At 32.7% G+C, this 23,585-nt stretch overlaps 1 protein-coding gene across 6 annotated transcripts in view; it reads right to left on the bottom strand.

The window, feature by feature from the left end:
- The window catches only part of LOC106619692 (F-box/LRR-repeat protein 16), a 105,778-nt gene that overhangs the window by 48,558 nt on the left and 33,635 nt on the right, over positions 1–23,585 (bottom strand). For all 6 annotated transcript variants that reach the window (XM_036358428.2, XM_036358429.2, XM_036358425.2 and 3 more), the window contains exons 3-4: positions 16,908–17,081; positions 16,650–16,767 (exon numbers count right to left, since the gene is read on the bottom strand). In XM_036358428.2, the coding sequence (XP_036214321.1) occupies positions 16,650–16,767; positions 16,908–17,081 (292 nt within the window). The remainder of the gene's footprint in view (positions 1–16,649; positions 16,768–16,907; positions 17,082–23,585) is intronic.

Genomic DNA, 23,585 nt, shown 5'->3' with positions numbered 1-23,585 from the left:
ACCCTCTCTGCACTCATATTTAAGCTGCTGTGGCTGTTGCTATGATTTGTTTAATTAAAAGCTTTACCAAGGTTGCCACAAACGAATAATTCCCATGCATCCCGTTCCACAGTTGAAGCATATTTTCTATTAATTTATTTCGTTGTGAGTGTTAGTGTGAACTACATCATGCATACAAAGCTCTTGTTAGATAAATATATTAGTAAGCGTTTCTGGCATCTACTCACACACAACCGCTCTCTTGCCCTATCTTTCTCTCTGCCCGTTGCCACGTTTTTTGCCGCACTTCCTTGATGTGTCATGATTAACATTAATTAATTTTGGCATTTCATTTCTGTGTTGTCGTTTTGTTGTTGCTTTGCGTCCAACTTTTATTTATTTTATTTGAGTAGGCATTCCTTTTGTTTGTCTTCCTTCCTTAATGATGATTTTAATTAATGGGGATTTATGCGTGAAAGCCTTAGCGCTTATTTACTCAAATACTTTAAACGAAAAAAGTTGTATTTTTGGATTTTCTCACCGCATATTCATTACAAAGTATGCACAATTGCTTTATTAATTGGATTTTCATTTTAAAACTTTTTAAAAAAATACTTTAAGAGGGTTTAAGACTAAATAAGAGCAAAATGGAGGTTAAAGTCCTCATATCTGATGAACTCAAAAGTAAAATACGGTCTATACCTCCCATAACAAAGCAGTGAAAGCTTATGGAAATTAGCTAAGTTTATTTTGCTACTTTTCTTTACAAATATTTACAAAGTCGGGATGACTAAACGTCACTGAAGAATGCAGTTAAATTTGATAAATTGTATGAAGTATTATGGAAAATTGTGTATAATATTTAAAGTGTCTTAAGCTGAAATACTACTTTCAAATTTGCTTTCAAATAAAGCTACCGCTAGATAGCATTGTCTTATAATTTTGGTCATTATACCCTGAACAGGGTATATTAAGTTTGCCAAGAAGTTTGTAACACACAGAAGGAAACGTCGGAGACCCTATAAAATATATTCATAAATGATCAGCATGATGAGCTGAGTTGATTTAGCCATGTCCGTCTGTCTGTCCGTCTATATATAATAGTCCCTCAGTTTTTACACTATCGACCTAAAATTTTGCACCTATTCTTTCCTCACTAATAAGCTGCTCATTTGTCGAAACGGTATCGGACCACTATATTTTTGCATTTGACGGGGTATCTTCATGAAATTAGGCATGAGTTATTACCTAAGCCTGATATACAAACTGAATGATTGGAATTAAGTTGTTGTAAGGAACCTTTATATTTGCGTGTGTTGTATTATAGCTTCGGTGCAACCGAAGTTAACGTTTTTTTTTGTTTCGGTGAATGGGTCCAAAACGAGATGGTCTCCGAACCCTTTTTTCACAAGAAAATTTTGTTCAGCGTTGAACCTCACTTTCTAAACTTTTTCTGACATCATTTGATATCTGCGTTGGTTTACAACTAAGTAATAGTTATTTTTTTTTTACTAAAAGTAATCGTGTCTCCTATTTCGTCTTCAATGTCGAGGTCATTTCTCAAATCTTCATGAAAGAATTATACCGTTTTTTACATGCCACACTCAAAGAGGGAAAAAGGCCTTGTACGCCATTATCAAGGGAAACGGATACCTATTCTAATTGCTATTATTATTCTAGCTTTAATGAGTCTCTTACTAAGTGAATAAAAAAGTTTAAGGGAATCATTTTCTTATATATTAATAAAGTTTTTTTATATTCATATGAGACTAAAGTCATCGTGAGTTGGCAATAGAGACATTATGTCTACCGGGATTCGATTTGGCTTTAACAATACCAGTCACTTTAATAAATTGTACTTAAATAATTGGTAGCTAGAAATAAGAAATAATTATCATTATTGTACAAGAGAGTATATTCCATCGCAGAAAATTTTTGTTTTAATGTATAATATTATTTTTGTTTTTGAACCAGATATTTTAAATGCAGTCACAAAGAAAAATATGATCCAATATTGATTTTGACTGAACAATATTGAAAAATATTCCATGCAGATGAATTTAGTAAATTGCCAAAAAAGCGTAGCGCTACTTAAAAAATTTGGAAAAAAATGGCAGGATCTATGAAGCTTTTACAAGCTGCAAACGACCAGTTAGAAGAGACAACTTGCTAACTACGATTATACGGGAGGATGCCAGCTTAAAGGGCGGCACTAGTTTTTGGCGCTGTCATCTGCCAATTTGCCATGATTCGATTTTTTTTTTTATTGTTGTATGTTGTCTTTATTGCGCTCGGATATTTTGCCTTTGCGGCTATGTAGTATTCTATTTACGAAAGTATCGAGCATCAGATTTTTGATAGTTGATTAGTGAATGCCAACGCACTCGTGGGTCGGCTGCCAAACGTGACAAATCTCATTGCGGGAACATCTCGCACAAAGTGACAAAAATTGTGCATTTGAGTGTTTTGGCAGGCGGCCAGTTGACATGACAGCGCATATATGTAGTATATATAATATATGTATATATGTATAGTATATGTAGTATGTGTATAAAGTTCATCCGTAGTTATAAAGCATTAGTTGTTTTAATGAAAGTAAAATATTTGTTAAAGTTCTAAGGCATAATTGAAATTGGCTGCCTTGTACGCTCTGATATATTTCTGTGTGCTGGCATAGAGCATGTGCAGATATCTATTTCAATATGAATGAATGAATGTGGAAAGCAAATACAAAGAATATGAAATATTTTCAAGCTTTGTTTGGCGCTCTCAATAAATAATTAAAATATTACTTGCTTTGTGTGGCACGTTCGTGAAAATAGCAAACAGAACCTATTTTATGGTTATGTATTTTTGTATTCACAAATTATAAGAATGAGCAGAAATGAAAATTTAATAAAATATTACAAAATAAGTGAAAACTATTAGGCCTTTAAGAAATAAATTCGAAAATATTAGAGTACACTTCAAAAGCGTCTAATAAAGTTTAACTAAAAGTATTCGGGGAGGCTTTACTTAAAATAAATCTTGCAAAAAGGTTTCCAGGACACATTTAAAAGAGGACAAACAAAAAAGAATAATAGAAACTGTTTTAAAAAGAATTCAAAGTGACATTTGATAATTTGGTCAAATAAATTTGAAAGAGAATTGCCATTGGTTAAAGAAGAGAAAATCTAAAAGAGATAGATATCATAAAATATAAGACAAACTATATTAATACGAGAAATTTCCAGAAAAGCTGCGATAGGGAGTAAACATTTTTTTTTATTATATTGAACGCTGGTTCAAAATCACATGCAAAAAATATTTAAAATTAAGAATTGAAATAAAATAAATTCTACCTTATGTAATATTTATATGAAATAAAAATAAATTTTAATTTGATTTTTAAAAGTTGGGGAAATGTACCAATTTTTTTCCCTTTCCAAATATTGAAAATTTATTTATTTTTTGCAAAAATGGCTTTTTTGCATATTTCGAATTGAATTTTTTGAAAAGAAAAAACCGAAATTTAAATATAAAAGCTAATTAAAGTTAAGGGGCATACCTAGAGTCAAATTTTTAAAAAGTTTAAAAATAACATATTAAAATTTCAAATCGATATCTCAAATAGTTTTCCAGTTAAAAAATTTTCGCAGGCCAAAGCGACTAAAATTAGGGATCAAATTCCAATTTTTTTAAAAACGTTGCTATTTTGTCAATTTTTGATTTTTTTTTTTTGATTCGAAGATCATTTTAGGGAGAATATCTTCTAGTTTAACGATGACTTTTTTATTTTTAGGTTTCATCCAGAGAGAAGGCCGGAATCACTGCAGCAGTAGCTCCTTCATTTTTTTTAGCGCCGTCGGAGATCCCGTACAACTCAAAACATAATAATTTTCTTTGTTTTTTTTTTCAAAAATTTCACTGTGTATTCTTGAAATATGTAAGAATCGGTAGAGTAAGGCTAGGTGTAACCCTTAAATATATACATATATTATTGTTGTTTTTTTTTAGAAATTGATCAAATGCTTAGGAATAAAATATATATGTAAACAGGGTGGCAAAGGCATCAAAACGACAAATGAATTAAAATTTAAATTAATTTTTAACCCCAAATAACGAATTGAAAAGTAAAAATAAATTAAGATTCAAAAATGAAATTTCAATCCTAAATATTTAATTAAAAATTGAAAAAATTTAAGTAATTGTGTTTTAACTTTTCCAAGAAATGTTACCGAATTAGAGCCATAACTACTGGCTTATGGAAAGTATTGGATAAATTTTATCTTATTTTACTACTAGCCTACAAAATTAGAAAAAAGTCGTTGATTACGCTGAAAAATTAAGCGCATAACTGCAGAAATGATAATAACAAAGCAACATAGTTTGAATAAAAATTAATGAGTGAATACATTTTTATGTATTTGTCATTAATTACTTCAAATACCTTATGCCCTTATGTCTTATTGTGCAATGCATTTTGGCATGTTTATTTTATCCACACTCTTCATTTGTCCCGAAATATTTATGCGAGTTAATTATCATGCCAAGGAGTCCATCATATGTAAAGTATATAAATATGTACATATATACATGCATATTTTTATATAAAGCTAAGTGCAGGCAAGCATATATAATTTGCAACTGTAAGAATACAATTTTTTCCAAAAATGATTTTACGCAGTAGAAAAAAAATCGGGGACTCATTCTACTACCACATATGTTACTCATACGCTCCGCGAGCCAAGAACAAAATTTACGCTTTCAAATTGCATTCAACCCCTTTCGTTGTACTAAATTACAAATATATAACAGCATATACACTATATGTGTGAATAATTTGGGAATTTTAAATTCACTTTTGCACGCCTTATTAATTCATGTGACTACTCAATTAATTTTCATATGCGCGGTTAATATTAAATCTGTGGCTTTCACTAAGCTATTGTTTGCTGCCTTCAATATGCGATAAAATGCAATTAGTGCGCCATATTTACGCATGCTGCACGCAGATGATTACATAAAGTATGGACTGTAATATTTTTGCATAAAATTACAGTTCATCTTAAGCACTTGAATACACACATACATACGTTCATATTTGCCTGTATACCTGCAGATAAGCTTTAAAAAAAATTAATTAATTATTTCAGGCACACTCTTTCATTTATTGCTGCCTGTGCACATTGCAGGCATTAATATGCATTTAATCATTTATTCACTTGCGTAATGTAAACATGTGCAATAAAAGCTTACACATACATACACTAGCAGGTTCATTGCAACCATTAAATCTCGTTTTCTCCTTTGACTATGTAATTAATTTAATTGCAAAAGGTTGTAATCTCCATGTTTATAGTTACACATTTGCACATTTTTTTAATGATCACTGAATCGAAATGCTGCGTTTAAAATTTGTCTGTGTATTAATTTGTATTAAACAATTTACGTAAATTACAATGATTTTGAATTTTCATAAGTACAGGAGCAGTTATTAATTAAAAGTCAGCGAAAATAAGGTGTTTTATAATCATATAGAAAACTTTTTTATCTATATATTTTTTTAATTCACAAAGTGGTCCCACCTCGAGATCTTTTGAAAAGAAATATATACTAGTATATATTTCAGGAAATTGGTCAGAACATAGATTTTGTCATGTACAACACTCGAGTGCATTAATCAGAAACTATAAAAAATTACCAAAAAAAGAGTTTCCAAAAAGCTCACTCTCTTTCTTAGATTACTTAGAATGTACACTATTTTATTATAGTATACAGGTGGAAACCATAAATTTTTACAGTTATAGTGTTCCTTTATTTGATCTTTTATGTGCTTAACTTCAAAATTTTAAATCAGTGGCAACTCTACTCAAAGTAACTCTAACAAGAATTTTTCTTAGACCTATATAGTTTCTATACCCTTGCAACATGTTGCTGTAGAGTAGCATAAACCAAACGGCTGTTAGTATCACCGAAAGCTAATTGAGATTGATTTAGGGTTAGATATATAGAATATAGGTTAGATATAGATAAATGATGACGAGACGAGTTAAGTCCGAGTGACTCTCTGTCCGTACAAGCGAAACTCGGTACATATGTTTCTTGGCGCCCAAGAAGGGTTGGTATTGCAGATGGGCGGAATCGGCCATTGCCACGTCCACAAAATGTCTTTAATAGAAAACTAAAACAAATTTTAAAAATTTTTTTCTAATTAGTACACTTTAATGAACCATATAAAATCTGTTGAATAAATTTGTGGCAACTCTTTCCAAAATATTCTGTATCATGAGCGTTATTCAATCTCTACTATAAAATTAACATAATGTTACATTTTTGGACGGACTTTCTTTCTTTCTCTATCCAAAACATTTCAATCAGTCATGTGTTCAGTAATGTGTTCGTACATAGTCTAAGAAATAGAGACGGCAATAAACCATCTTTAAACTCTCCTACTTGGGAAAAAAAATGTATCAAAAACGCAACAAACACCATAAAAGCTCTTTTTCACTTCAACTCTACTCACCTGTCAAGTCTTACGTAACAAAAAGATACAATTATTTATGCCTACTTACACAACTGTAGAGGCAACGCTGTCAACGAACTCTTGTTTTTAATTAACCTAAAAATCTACATTCGCATTTGCGTGAAATGTGAACGCACTCCCACAGCAACAACATATTGATAAACCCATACACACACGTGCACACAAAGCCACAAAGGCCAAGCGCGCTCAAGGCAAGCGTAACAGATAGGCTTTAGGAGTGATTTGAGTTTGAAGCAGATGCCAAGAAAACTTATGTGAGTGTTATATGTTCAAAAAGTGGTTAACAGAGGAGATATCTTTCGGTATGTGTTTATATTTGTACGTGAGTTTGAACATATGTAGATGTGTATATATGTATATATATCTTTACGTATATGTATATATGTAAGCAGCGTTGTAGTGTAAATTTTATGGCTAGTGTACTGCAGGTTGTGTATACGCAGTGTCGTCTCTAAAAGTGAGTGAGTCGTCTCTAAAAGTGAGTGCGTTGACTTGACAGAAAAACCAAATTCATGCAAATTTTTATAAAGATTTTTGTTCTTGTTGTTTTCACGCTGGTGCCACATTTTACTTTAATTTAGCCCCGTTTACATAATGAAACTATGAATGCATATATGGTTCGAGACATAAGCTAAGCCAAAAATAACAAAAAACTATAATAAAAGACAAGTCTTATAAGAGAAGTCAATCTGCGTGACGCCGGCACGTGAGTTTCGCATGACACGCCTGCTCAACGCTGAAAGTCCTTCCGTCTCACTGACTGCCTGACTGACTGGCTGAGTGCCTACTTGCGCTGTCGCATTGGGTTAACGGTGTAGTCACGTATACCGCGGGCGTTAACATTCGCACAAAGTAGCTGCTTGATAATTTCTCGTGAATTTTAAGCCAAATAAAGATTTATCAAAAGTGTTATGATTTTTTGTTTGTTTTTATAATTTTATTTTTCTTCCGTTACACACGTGTGATAAAAAATGATATTTTTTTTGTTTGACAAAACGTTAACAAAGTTATATCTTTGAAGAGACATGAAGTTAAGGTAGATAGGACATCATAAAATTACAATAGCACCATTATTAATTCATATTAATATAAATGTATCTCCAAATTTTCGTGGTAACATTTGGATAAGCGCAATCTTTTCCACAGAAGTTTAATTTGATCCAGCTCTAAAAATTTGAGTGACTTTAAGTAGTTATTCTAGTCCCGAAATTAAAAAACAAAAACCCTAAAATATTTTTCGTGAAGATATCTCGTAAGATAAAAAAGTTTTCCATGTAAAAAATTTTTTGGCTTTTTAGTAAGGATCCCTAATTTCTTCGAAAATATAATATAGGATATTTTCACCGGAGGAAGTTCTTGTTCCCAACGGTGAAGTAACTTAGTTTCAGAGCCTATTCAATTCAAACATACAAACAACTTCAGCAAACAAAACACCAAAAAAATAAATGGACTTTTTTCAAAATTTTAATATAATAATAATTCAAGAATTTCATGCTAAAATATCATTAAATGGCAACACTCAATTTTCTTAAAATTAATATTTATTTCTATGTTGCAACTCCACAGATAGAATTCATATGTGTCCTTAATTTAAAACTATACCAGCTTCTTCCAATAAGCTGCACTTAGCTGTAAAAAGTAATATGTTGAAGAACCAAAATTCGTAAAAATCCAATAAACTTGTGTGTGTACATTATCCTTGAACTGGATTTTCTTGTGCAACCAAATTACTTTTGCAGGTCTATTTAAACCGCTCCACACAACGGTAAACTATTCCAATCAATTGTTCTACAAATACTTAAGCCAGTGTGCGCACAGCCGGCAATTGCAAATGAAAATGAAAACGTTTGAAATTTACAAACACAAAAGTGGGCCAACACAATTTTACTATAATTAATCGCTTTGTCCTGCACTTTAAGCAAGCGGTGAGACGTTACGTGACGTGTATGCAGTGACCTTTCCAATTGCACAGATATGTGCGTGTGCGTTTCTTGTGCAGACATCTGGGTAAATGGAATTATACAAATTGATAATTGAATGAAGATGGTGAACAATAAAGCAAATTTTTAGGCAGAAAGTAGCAATAACATGAAATGATATAAGTTGACATAAAATCGTTCGATTCTTCGCTTTCAACTAAAAATTTGATAGTGTATCCTTAAGAAGTTTAGGGACATATTATATTACTGATTCGTCCTATTTTGCAAATCTTTCATGTAAGCAGTAAAGCGTAGAACTAACTGAGTTATCATTCATTACAAAAGCTCTTGTTGGATTTATTCAAAAAATAAGAAAAACAGTTTACTTCGGTTGCACCTAAGCTATAATACGTTTCACAAATACAAAAGATTCCTTACAAGAATATTGATCGGTCAGTTTGTATGGCAGCTATAAGATATAGTGACTCGAACTGAACCATTTCTTCGGAAATTGCATTACTGCATGGTATATATTTTATAAATAAATCATGGATTTCGAAGTGATAATATTCACTACAGCAATGTATATATTTTTTTAACCATCAGAAAGTAGATCTTTCAGCAAACATAAAGCCTACTGACTTTAAAAAATAGCCGTTATTTGACGTTTGAAAATTTGGGTTTTTTGTTATTTTCTTTTAAATAAATTGAAGAAGTGTGTTTGGGACATACGAAAATAAGTTTATACCACATTTCGTGAAAGAAGTTGTTTTGTAAATTTTAAAACGTGCGGCTGATTTTACTCCATATATACCATACATATTTATATATTTATAAAACTGCTTGAGAGTAAGTTCTAAATATATAATATTATATTTAGCCTCTTCGGTTAAGTTTATAGCACATACATGTCATTTGAAGATGTATAATTTTCGTTGACGAGAAGTAAAATTCAAGTCTATGATAAAATATCAAATTGATTGTACTTAATTCGTTCACGATTTTGTCGAAAATGAAGTTGAACCCTTTCGCTACATTTTATAATACAAAATTTTGCTAACATAAGGGTATTTGGCCGGTTTTGATCCTTGTAAGTTGCAAGAGTATAAAATATAAATTAGCCCCTGCTTACTTGTTTTTTTTCATTTATTTTTTGTACTCATGAAATATAAATGAACATTAGAAAAAAATGAAAAACCGATTAAATCCAGGCCTCTAGACTGAATGACTTTACACTATTCTAAATATAACCCCCTTTGTGGGCATGTCACTTGATTGATTGTACGTACTTTAAATTCTAATTTATTTAAAGTGTGAAGCATATTTTATAAAATTATTATATATTCATATCGATATCATTATTTTCAATGCATACCTATATTTAATATTTTTTTCCGAGAAATAAATGTAAAGTTCCGAAATCTTGTACACTTGACCATCAACAAATTAAAGCTAAATCAACCATGTTTTAAATTCCGAGAAATAAAACCATATTCGAAAGTGTCTTCACGAGAGCTATTTATATTCATAAAACCAAATTTCACGGGAAGAGTAATAACGGCATAAATATAACCAACACAAAATGAATACATGCAAATTAAAACGACGGCTTGTGCGAGTATAATTATGCAATCAACTACTCAACTCCCACACAGTTAAATTGGAATTTGCGCATATATAAAATATAAACAAAAGAAATTATTTTCATACAAACACATTGAATGTCGCTGCCCACACCAACAATAGCGGATCAAAGAGCCGCCACCAAAGACCGCACATTCTTGCGCACACAACCATTAACGCACATATTTTCGTGTCTCTGGATTCGATTATTTGCACTCGCTTGGCAATCCTGTTGGCCGTAATGTCGTCATCAGCAGCAACTGTGGTAGCTGTGGCAACAAACAAAATGCATAAAACAATAACAATCGGCTGCATGTTGTACATGGTTAACCTTGCATACTTTTGTGCTGTAAAACAAATTGCAAAAAGTTAGCGAATGGAAAAGTGCAGCAGTGAAAAATGGTAAGCAGGAAATGTGTGCGGTGGCTTGTATGCAGCGTTGAGGGGAGTGTGTGTAGCTGTATGTGTGAGATCTGCTGCTGACGTGTGCTGCATTGCAGCTGTGTGCCTATATGTATTCTACATATGTACCTATGTATATGCAGTTCGTTAGATGCGGCTGTAGCAGCGGGTGGCAAGCATGCGGTTTGTGCACCATTAGAGGGAGCAAACAGCAGCAGCAGCGAAAGTGGCAAGGCGAAACAAAAACAACAAAATTAAGTGGAATTGCTCTTGTGTGCGCGCGGCGTGTTTGTTTATGCCTCTGACAACTTCATGGCGCAAGGTTAGTCATGTACTCGATTCATAAGTTCTAGCAAGTGCTGCTATCATGCCCTGACATGACTGACTCAGTCGGCGGATTCATGCAAATATGGGCCAAAGTGCATGTGTGTGAGTGCAATTACTGCTGCTAAACATTGGCACAACTTGACTACATTTCTTTTGAGAGCTCGCCTTGAGCTTTTAACTTTCGATACATTTTCTTCAATCGCTTCTTCAATGCAGCCAACATAAACGCGGACGCCTAAAAGGTTGCTTGTCCTTTTTTCAATTAAGATAGTGCATCTTTGATTGCATTTTTAAGAATTGAGGTCGTAAAAGTTTATATTCAGACAACAGGGGTGTATCTATTGGGAGATTCTGCTATAAAATATATAAAACAAGAAAACTTCGGTATAATACCCTTTTAAAAAATTCTCTTTAATAACTTGATTTTGAGATTGCACGATTGTTTTGGAAAAAGACGTGAAAAATTTTGTATAGATACCTCGTCAGATGAAAAAGCTTTCCATACAAACACTTGATTGGGATCGTTCAGTCTGAATGGGATTATGTTATAGTGGTCCGATATCGGCAGTTCTGACAACTGCACAGCTCCTTAGGAAGAAAAGAACGTGTGTGAAATTTCAAATCGATATCTCACTCTCATCGACTTAACCCAGCCGACGATGTGATCCGAGAAAATCGAACAGTGACGATCCTAGCTGTATCTAGATCGCATGTTTTTCTTTAAAAAAAAGCATATAAACATATGAAACTTTCCACGACTTTAATCAGCTAAACTTTCTAGATGTATTGTTTTTGAGAATGACGAGTTGGAGGGTGAGAACTTCACTATAACAATGCAAGAAATTGGAGGCGTTACGTATAATCAAGATTAGGCCAAAGGCAGCCACTTTAGCGTATTTGATTCGGTTCTAGTCTAAGTTTTATCGAAACACTATTAATCGACGTATGTTTATATGAACTGAAAACTATTTCTGAATTTTACACATAAATTTAGAACAAGTTTAGTTCTGAGTTTTTAGGTCTAATGAAAAAACTCTCTTAGATTGGAAATCTGCTAATACAAAGGGGTTCAATATGTGATCATATCCACTTCAGGTCCCTCAGATTAATTAAATCATAGTTGGATTTGTCACTGATTTTATTACTTAGTTTTCCCTAATTACAGAAATTAGATTGTGGTCCAATAGCTTACGAAGAAGCTTGCTTTTAAAGATAGAAAAGGTTATAAACTTTGCAGAGAGCTTGAATCCATAAACTATTAATTGTTGGCGAACTCTAAAAAGCAGCAGAAGGCTAGTTTCATCTATTTTATTGGAGAGAGGAAATCTGAGGCAGAAGTTCGCACAATTTTACTCTTACCAAATCTAGAGACAGATCGACGGTGAGTGATACTTGATCGGAGAAGAGGCATCTACATATTATATTTATTTCCTTCATCTCTATTAGATTTTTGTTACACGGCTCTCGAGAAAATATTGTCTGTACAATCTAAGGGCAAAAGAACTGGGAGAAGATTAAACAAATCGGCTACACTATAGAAGGCTGTAACTCAATAAAATTTTAATATGTTATTTGAAAAAAATGATTTTTAAAAAATTGCACACTATATGTTCTTCTTAATATATTTCTTATGAGTTTAGGATGATCTACCAATATATAAAGCTTTGGTTCGTCTTCACTCATCATTAAGGAAAAGGGTTATGTATTCCAAGTGAGTTTTATCGATCGGCTATCAGCCACACAACTCAACCTTATCCACCCCAAGCTAGCTTACTTTAAAAAAATGTGAGTTTTATGAGAAATGCAGCCAGGACTTCCACTGTGATAACATCAGACTTGATCTACAATAGATCGAAATTGAAACTAAGAATCAACATCTTAAGACGTCTTCTAAACTTCTAAACTGTGATAATTACTATTATTATTATAAAAATAATTTCCCTTGCAATTTAGCCCCTTTCCCCTGTAGTGAGTTTCTAGTTCCACCAGTGAAAAGTTGCAGTGCCATTTTTTGTGGCTTCGTTGCGCAATGAGTGAACAATACTCAATCACGCAAATGCAATTACACATGTAACAACAAAAAAACAAGAACATTTTTTGCACTCACAGCATATTAGCGAGCAGCGCTCATACACATCAGCACGCACTTCCTTCCTTTGAGCAAACTTAATTTAAAACGATATTTTTTCTGTTTTGTACCGAACATTACCTCGATAAGGCAGGAATCTCACTTACATGTGCAACATATTTTTTATACCACCATAAAACACCTTTTATCGTACAACACTCATATTTAATCATATACCGTTCCCACTTTTTTTGCAATTACTTTATTTTCCACTTTGCCCAGGTTCACTCCTTTGCCTTCTAAGCACCAATTCTCTCCATCCTTGTGTGTCCAGACTGTTGGAGCTGCTGCTTCTGCCATTTGCTGCAAAGATTTTCCGTTCACATTCGTGACTTTCGTGGCAGCAACACAAAAGCCTGGTGGGTAATCAAATTGATTACGCCTCTTTGAGTGCGAGTTTAATGCACTTTGCATCCGCATTTGCTACCCATCAGTTGGTGCAACGGACAGCAGCCGGTCGACGGTAACGTGGTGGACCCACGGCACGACCGTTACTTGCCGCCTATAGTGTTAAGTGCTCGCTGGTTAGAACGTCAATACTTTTTTGCATGCGCTCTCTTCCTTTCAGTTAAATTTTGTGCTTTGTTTTAGCGACTCTCATCCATTATTTCTCATGCAGCTCAATAGAAAATTGAATTTAACGCTCAACGGCACACGCGTCCGAGTAGGGAGCCTAATGGAACTAAGGTAAATTGTATGGCGGAAATCTGTTTTTATTTGCATTTGCAGGCGGAGAAGCTGAGTGTTTTCTCCGTGATGGAGAGTTGTGGGGAAAATGATTTTGAATTGTTGCGTAAGAAGATATTCTGAGAAATTTTGCAAACATTAATGCGGCAATATTTCGGCGTGTCTGCAGCAGACCATCAGCTGTGCATAACGTCGAATAACGAAAGGGAATGACATGCGTTAAGGTGCTTTCACACGAAGTTAATTTATTTTATAATGCCTTAAAATAATAAATTTTGCATGGTCTACACACTTAGACCAATAACAGTAAAACTGGTTCAATAATAGTTGAAAACAAAACGTTAACTTCGGTTGTGCGATGTTCGATGTTATAAAACTCTTCACAAATATAAAAGATTTCTTACAAGGACTTGATTTCCAAACATTAGATTGTATGGCAGCTATACGCTATAGTGATCCGATCTAAACAATTTCTTGGGAGATTGCCGCTTGAAGATTTCTTGAAGATATCTCCTTAAATGAAAAATTTTTCCATACAAGCACTTGATTCCGATCCAATGTAAGAGAAAATAGTCTAACTAAAAAAACTCGTTATGGTCAAACCCACGATCTCTTAATAGCCAAGTGAGTGACCATATTTGTCAAAAAAATAAATTATACCTTTACGGCTAGTCTCCTCTCTCATGCTATATTAAAATAAACAATAAAAAAATTGTTTCATCGTTTGAACTTTAGTACGAAATAGGATACAGTTCTACAAGACTCAAGAGGACTCAAGTAACTTTTTGCCGAAAATATCTTTCAATCTGTGGGATATATTATTGAAAATGTTTCTTTTATAGGAATATACCCTTGTTTCAAAAATTAGTTGAATCGGATCTATACTTCACTTAGCCCCTATATACCCTAATACAAAAATTGTCGAATTAAAAAGTTGATTTTACAATTTAAATTAATTTCCAAACTAATCTGGAGCTTCAAGGCAGTTCTCTCTTCAACTTTTCCAACATAAAGTTTTCCACACAAATATTGAACGCCAGAATTGCAAAAATCTGCTGTGAAACGCCAACAACTCTGGCGATTTTCAATAATTCCGCTCAAATTAAAGTTTTAGTCCAAAAAAATAGAAATTGAAAATTGAAATGAATGAAACAACCCTACACCAATATTTATTTATCTGCTTGCCAAATGCTCAAAACTACAACTCACTGGTAATAAAGTGCAACCTCAAAAGACGGTGTGCTTGTGCACGTGCCGTTAAGTGCTCCCCAGTTGCTAGTTACCAATTTACTAGTTGGGCCAATAAGTATCTTTCATATGCATTTTCCATCAAGTGTCTGCGGGAAAAAGCGCAATTCTCGTATTTTGACTTATTCATTACCGATTGCTTGTACGCTGAAATTTCGCTGAGTGTAAGAGCGCAAACGAGTAAACGGGAAATGGGAGGTAAGTGCTGTTTGTGACCACTGAGGCATAGCGTTTGAGAATGTAGTTGCAGTAACTTTTATAAATGTATAATACCTATGCATTTGTATGTAAATGTGTGTGTATGTGTTTGAGTTTTTAGGTGTAGTCGAATGCTTCTATTTCAGGTTATCACCACATCATCAACTCCAGCTTCATGTAATCCCCAAAATACTTTCATATATTTTTTGAATGCTGCAAGTGCTACAGTGAAGCTGCTGCAATGCTTGCAAAACTTTTGAAAAATGTGTTGTTATATTGAGAGTTTATGTTTACGTAAATGTGTGTGTGTATTATTTTAGTTGCTGTTCTTCATTTTGCAAGTCAACTGTTAGGTATTTCAGTGCACTTACTTACTTCAACACAAGAAAGTTGCACATTCCGCTTATATTATATACACAGTTATTAATACCCAGAAATGGACAAATTTCAATAAATCGCATGTTGTTTTTCGAGATTATGTAGCTCACTTACTCTCTCTGAGTGTAATTATTTCTTTCCGAAAATGTTCATTAAATTTTATTTATATTTGCGTATTTCAGTAAATCCTGATTGAAAATATTTCTCTAGTTGGCAAGGGTATCTAAACTTGTACAAAAGTATTACGCTGGGTTTCGCCAAGGTTAAGTTAAAACAAAAAATTGTGAAAACAAATTCATTATATTTTCAATAGATGACTTTAGTTATCCCTATCTCGCGTTGTATAAGTGCGATCGCGTTACGCTGTAAAGCGTTAAAAAGATAAGATTTCATACTAAAACAACTTCTCAGACAGTTTTGCCATTGCTTAGCTCAGTCATGGTTGAGTACGTGTCGAAGAAGGACACCAGCAAAGAGAAAATACGCCATATTTTACAGTTTTTTTCGTTAAAGACGAAAACGCAAGCCAGGCGACTGAAAATGTGGATGTTTATGGTCAAATAATTGAAATCTCGAGTCCGGTCATGTACGCACTGTTTCGATATCCCAGAAGTTACACATGAAAATCGACTGCCCCTTTTTTTTGCCAATAGCGACGAGGCTATCTTTGAGACAAATGACAACATGTTATCTAAAACGTTGCATATTTGACCTAAATCGGATTATCTTTGCGAGAAAAACCTTCAGTGGAAAGCAAAAATAGCCAAATCAAGCTCATATTCGTCAAATACATTGCAAGAAAGAAGAAAACTGAACGTATACTTACAAAAATATTCTCCGAAACATGGCGCCAGAATCAAATAATAGCTCAAAATCGTACTTATAGTTCGATTTTTTTATATCAGAGCTATCAAAGCTTCTAAAAGCATTAAATTTATCTGTTACGAAAACGGAAACCCCTAATTGTTTATTATTTTTGAAAATTAATCGCTAAAATAGTACTCACGGTAGATAGAGTAAACGAACAACAAAATTTTCGATTTTGTGAAACGGGCGAATATAAATACGATTAAGTATTTGTATGAGTGATATACAGTAAAGCGAATATGATTTTTAACTCCTTTCGTAAACAAATCCGTTTTGAAATCACCCACTTTATAATCACACATAAAATATACATAAATACACATATATATATGAAATTCATATAAAATACCATTTAGCTCTGACTCACCAATATTAACGATGCCATGATTGGTTAATTCCCAACATGATTGTAGGCGTAGTATGCTCAGGCTATGACTTTGTTTCGGCGAGAAATAGCCCAAAGCTGCGTCGGTGACATGATAAGCCTGTTTAATACGAAAAAAATTATAAGAAACAAATTATGAAATTCATAACTAAAGCCAAAACACTAAATCTAGATTTGGTTTTTTGGACATTGATGTCTTCTCATACGATTAACCCTATTTTTAAAAAAATTGGGACCCACCTGTAGTGAAAATTCATATAGCGAGGGTAATAGCTGCGCCACCGCACCCACCGCTTCGTCAGCGATGTTAATACAATCCGCTAGTGAGAGTGAGACAATACGCGGGGTTAGACAGGCCCACAGACCAGCCTCGGTAACTTCATTACAACCGGCGAGCTCGAGTTCGAAAAGACTCTGTAAATATATAAATTAAAATTAATTATATATTTATATTATATAATATAATAAATGTTTAACTAAATAAAAAGTAGTCAGACGAGCAGACTAATGTCACCCTAGACATGGACATGTGCAGATCGATACCTTAAAAAACTAAGGGACTTGTTCACAGTTATATAGACAGATCAGTGTTGGCTAAATCGACTCAGCTCACTACACTAATCTTGTATATATAGGATTTCCGACGTTTCTGGGTTTTAATAACTTCGTGGCAAACCTAATAAAAAATTATACGTTCAGGGTATATCATTAACACTTGGTGCAGTAGTATTGGTAGTTTTTATTATAACAATAATTTGCAACTGTAAATTTTCCACGCGACTCAAAAGGCACGTCAACAAAGGTTTTGACGCTCTCACTATATTAATCTAATTGTCTGTATGTATTTCCGGCTGCTCGTTAGTACAACTGTCACCCCATTCGTATCAAAGTACCAAACAGCGTAAGCGCACAAATGTGTGAGTATCTGTCATGGCGTATACGTGATATAAAATATTTAACCAATTATTACTTAAGCGCATGGCAAGTTGAGCAACCAGGCATTAAAGCTGCTTAGCGGCGCTGACGCAGCGACCGCAATTAATAATCCCTAAAATAGTGGTGGGGTTTTGTAATAATTATATGGAGCCCACCTTAGTTTTGATCCTTTTCAAATTTTAAGTCGCCTCTGAAACACTTTTTACTAAGCTTTTTTTAACAAAAATTCATAACATTGCCTGCCAAAAGGCAACGACTTTTAGTAAAAGCTTTTTTTATTGAAATTGGTGGGAAAAAACTAATCACTTCATCTAGCACTATAACTAAAACTCCTCAACAATAAAGCCTCTACAGTTCCCTTCCAGAAGGAACTTACATGATCAGAGATTTGAAGAATAAGCAATGTAAAGATAGCTGGATTCTAAGCAATGGATCCTATAAGGACAGGAATATTTTTCGAAAAGCTCTCTCTAGCTCCTTTATTTTTTTCTCTCTCTCTTTAAATCTTTTTTATCTCTCTCTCTTAATGATCTTCCACTGCAATATGAATTTATTTAATCGGACAGTTGAAGATATATTTCAATCCTAAGCTAAACTCTCTTTTACTTCTTTACCATATCTCTCTCTCTTTCTCTCTCTTCTTATCCTCTCCTCAAAGCTTTTCCTTTGTAGTAAGAATTATCTATGATGAGGTAGGTGTCTGAACAGAATGAGTTCGAAATTGTACTCGCATTATATAACCAGATGAAAATAAATAAGATTTAATTCGAGAAAAAATAAAACTGAGATAAAATGCAACCTAACGCTATTAATTTACAAAATATATAAATGCAGCCTAAATATGGATATAAAAAGAAAAGAACTTTGAAAAAAGACTAAAAAGTAAAATGTGGAGGCCACAGCCACTGCTGCACCACCAAACAGCATCTGGCACAATACTTCAAAAAGTTTTTAAAACTATAGTGTTTGCTCAAAACAATCGAAACAAAATCTTCATAATATCTTCAGAGAGTTTATCGCTGGCTTAACCATAAAAGATATGCCCTAAAAAGACCCGTGAGATAGTATATATAAATAAGAATTCTGGTAGATCTTTTATATAGTCTGCACTACCAATGACCAAAATATGAAGTACTTAAGGATAGACAGGAAAAAAATTAAATATTTTCGGCATTAAACTATAGTATATCCAATATTATAAGTTCAGTTAATTTTCTTAAGATATCTTACATATTGACTGATATATATGGCATACGGCCAACCGGAAGTTTGAAAATCTTATATGAGAGATAGGGGTAGTATTGACCCGATTTTCTCTATTTTTGACAATACAACATACTATTAACATAATCTCACATACCATCACGAATATGTATTCATGCAATAAAGTCAGTCAGATTTTTAAAAATTAACTAAATAACGGCCATTTATCGTATTGTGGAGCTTAGTTATGGCAATTTATTTGTTTTCGACTTATGGCGTTTTGTGGGCGTGGCATTTTTTTTTTTGCCAAGGAACACGTGTACAAAGTTTCATTATGATATCTCAATTTTTACTTAAGTTACAGTTTACATCCTTAACAAAAAATAGAATTTTTATAGAAAATCAAAAATTATATATATTTTTATATGTACACTTGTTACCTAAATTGAAGGTCGAGTAAACTTTTCAACTGCCCATTGCATTATCAGCTGATGTTGCTGCTGCTGTTGCTTTCAACAAAAGTTTTCTCAGCTGTCATTTAAGCGGATTACCTGTGATGTTTTCCCATTAATTTATCTACCACAAACACACCCATATATACTTATAAATATATACATATGCATACATAAATACCTCCACGAGAAGTGCTTAATGGATTTATGATTGTGTGTAAATAAAATGTACATAGGTACTTATATAGTTGAATTTCGGCATCAACGCCAGAATTAAATAAGTTTTTGAATACTAACCACTTTAACTTTGGTGTGTTTCTACAAGGGTAGTTGGATGAAGATCTAAAAAAATTTTGTTGAAACCAACAGCAATTTTAGACAACAGGTTAGGAATAATATTTTACCCGTTTTCAATCACATTTTGAAAAGTCCATCTAGAGGCTAAGAAATTCTAAACTAAAGTTAAGGAACTTTCTATGTTCAGCGCGATGATGTATGCTTTTATTACATTGAAGTTATCACCTACTCGATTAAATGATACCGTTACTTGTTTTATTCGGTTCCGTTAGCCAATCTCATCCCTTTTAATACCCTGAACAGAGTATATTAAGTTTGCCACGGAGTTTGTAACACCCAGAGGGAAACTTCAAAACCTCTATAAAATATTTACATAAATGATCAACGTCTGCCTATTTGTATATACGCGAACTAGTTCCTTAGTTTTTGAGATATCGATTTGAAATTTTGCACACATCCGTTTCTCCCCAAGAAGCTGCTCATTTGTCGGAACCGCCGATATCGAATCCCTATAAGATAGCTACCATACAACCTGATCGATAAAAATCAAGTTCTTGTGTGGAAACTTGTTTAATTTGTGAAGGGTATTATAGCTTCGGTGAAGCCGAAGTTAACGGGTTTTCTCGTTTGACTTAAGATATATATTTCACCGAGAAAATATTTTTTAAGAGGAAAATTTTAGAGAAAGACATTATACTATAGTCCTTCAACCCATGTATTCTCTAAATTAAGCGTGCTAAGAAAGCTTTCTTTTTCAAAAGTTTAATATTTGGAACGTTGAAAAAATGTTGGTCGAAAAAGTGCTCACCACTAATAAAAATGCTACTCTTACAGTTTAATGTCATTGTTCAGAAAGCAAAAAATTATATTAAATATTGTACAAAAATTTCACTAACATCACAATCTATCCCTGTATTGCCTTATCATTAATCGACCTTACCTTTACTTTATTTCCCTTATGTTTTTGCCAACACACTTTACCTCAAACTGTTTCTCCGTCAATGCGAATTGTGACGTTCATATATAATATATCGTTGATTTCTGGTCAATTTCGGTTGCGGATTAAAATAAATGCAAATGTGCACTTCATGACCTTAACGATAAGCCGTAAATTTCATTCTTAAAATGTTTGTGTATGATGCTAAGACAGACGGGAGCTATAAATTACCTAATTTCAAATGATACTTAGATTGAGAGAGAATGAGAGCTATAAATAATACAATTTTAAGCGTTGCTAAGAGAGAGAGAGAGCTATAAATTACCCATCTCAAACAATTCTAATAGAGAGAGAGAGAGCTATAGATTATAACTTTTAAAAGAGAGCTAGACAGATTTTAAGTTATCCAAATAATTTTTAAGATATAACCACGCCTATAGATCAATTTTTGAATTTATCCATGTAAAAGTCCATTCTTAATACTTGTCAATAACTTTAACATATCTGATTGCTACTATTCGTTTCGTATGTTTACCGGTTTACTCTGCATTCCACCCTGTAGTATAGAATACTGAAATAGATAAAATTGAGAGCATGTCAAGTCTGAATGAGATAAAATTAGAAATTTTGGTGGATTGGACTGCAGATTCCCAATGAAATGTATAGATTGACTATGATTAGGATGAAGTTTCCAAGTTTAAAGGTTCTAGCATCAGAACATTTCAAATAAATTAAAACAGAGTCCCAATGGACTTAAACTTCTGAAGTTTCGAAACATTATTTTTACGTTAGCTCCGAAACCCTTTTCATTTTTGTAGCTATCTTCTACAAGTAACACATATACATATACATATTTCAATAGTTATCTTACCTCAAAATCTATATTGCATCTTTTACATAAATGCCTTCTCTTTCTTAGTATTGCATGTATGCAGTCTGCGGTCATCACGAAGTTCAATGTATTGTTTGCATAATGATTTAATGAGCTTATTATCTGTTTACTAATATTTACCCATGCTGCTGTTTTTAATAATAACCTCATGTTAATGGTTTCCAAATTGCAGAAACTTGTAACTTTAATTTGAGCGGAAGAAGAGAGATACTTGTACAAGTATATGTTAAGACTACCGCTACATAATTGCAAAGTAAGCTCTTGGTTTACTGGAAACTGTAGTAAGTTTAGTCAACATTATTGTACAAGATGTTGATTAAGTTTAAATAATATATGAAAATGTAACTCTCTTTAGATTATATTGTAGTATATTGAAAGATTAGAGAATAATATTTGGCTGTGACAAGGTCTAAATATGGCATAAGTATTAGGATGCTAGGTGATCCGAGATTCTTCAATATAATTATAATATATTTTTGTTTTAATTCTTGATTCAATTGACTCAGATTCGTTAAGCAATAGTTTGTGAATCGTCTCAATATTTGATTCAATTGCTAAAATGAGTTCGTGCCCATATTGTCTTATATCTAAGTTAATCTCATAGTTCGAAAGTTATCGGAGCTTAAGTATTTCTATGTACTTTATATGCACCGAGACTAGCTCTGTGGTTTTATCTTGAGCTAACATTTCTAGACATTTTGAATAAACATCGTAAACATTGAAGGCCGTACGGAAAGTAAGTTAATCATCTGCCAACGCCTTCATTTTATTCTTCTTTAATATCTTCTCCTAAATTACGAATATTTCAAAGATCTCGTGCTGATATATCTTCGACTTCTAACAAAAAATATAACGGAACCTTAATATATCCAAATGCAAAGTAGACTCAGTTACATTTCTTGTCATTGATCCTAATGAGCCGATGATTACAATAGTATTCGATCAGCTTGGTGAAATACTTATCCTAGATAGAGGGAAAACATATAGTTGTTCTCTTTACTCTCAAGCTTTCTCTCTCTTTCCCTTTTAAATAATATTAATTTTCGAATATTTAAATGTCTTTTTTCTTTACTTTAAAATATTGTACATAAGTTTCGTATTTTTTTCTACATTCGACCTTGCGCTTCGAGAATACCTGCAATACTTTTTAGAAAAGTAAAAATAAATCGTTTTCAAATTACACAATTCTATAAGTAAGAACGTTCGATATACATATGTATGTACCCATTTCTTTAATTTTATGTGTTTATCTACGATGTATATTTTTGGCACACTTTTGACTTTTTAAAGATCATTAACATTTAATTTTACCACAATTCTAAAGTAATCGGCAGGGAAATACATAAACACTCACCGTCCCGCCACTTGGCCGCTCGTCAGTGTGATTTGGCACTTTATCTGTGCGTTCGCCAATAGAGTCTATATAGAGTGTGTCTATGGCATAGACGCACGCCTCATTAACGGAATAAAATGGATGGCACACAAAGACACATGAAAGTGCTCTGCGGAATTCTACTGTAAATAGACTTGATAATTTTGTGGTTGGTAATGTGTTTTAAATTGATTCGTATAATTTTTTTCAAATTTTTTGTATTTTCACGAAGATATTAAATTTTAATTTTCACAGACACAAGATTCAGAAATCATGTCTGATGACAAATGTTTTGGAAAATAGTAATCCAGTTGTATGTAAGAATTTTAAAAAAGCAGATTTGCCAACAAGGTTATTTTTCAGAATAAATTTAATTTTTTAGAACTTTTATTTAAAACTTTAGTTTTAGTTTGTTAAAATAATAGAGTTGCCACCATAAATTTGTTTTCTTGTTTTTAATTATTGAAAAAATATTTGTTATCAATTTTTTGGTAACACGACTATTCAAAATTATTAAATAAAAAAACACATTTTCAATTCTTCTTTTAAATTACTAAACATATCTTTTAATGATTTTTTTTTTTTTTTTTGATAAAAAGATGTATAATTTAAAATATATCATATAATACATATCAATTCCATATATTAAAACATTTCCTTGGACAACCGTTTTTTACTACTTTTATTAATTTTACTTAAATACAAATTGTTTAAACAGATATAATATTATATTTGCCTGCTCTCAATAATCGTTTTTCTATTTTTTAAATGTGACAGCATTTTTACCAGTTTTTTTGCGACGTCTCCCACTATGCCAATGTGCATCATT

Source organism: Bactrocera oleae, chromosome 6, assembly GCF_042242935.1.
Source record: "Bactrocera oleae isolate idBacOlea1 chromosome 6, idBacOlea1, whole genome shotgun sequence".
NCBI classification, from domain to species: Eukaryota; Metazoa; Arthropoda; class Insecta; order Diptera; family Tephritidae; genus Bactrocera; species Bactrocera oleae.
The sequence above is the reverse complement of the archived record's forward strand: the minus strand, read 5'-3'. Positions and strand labels throughout refer to the sequence as shown.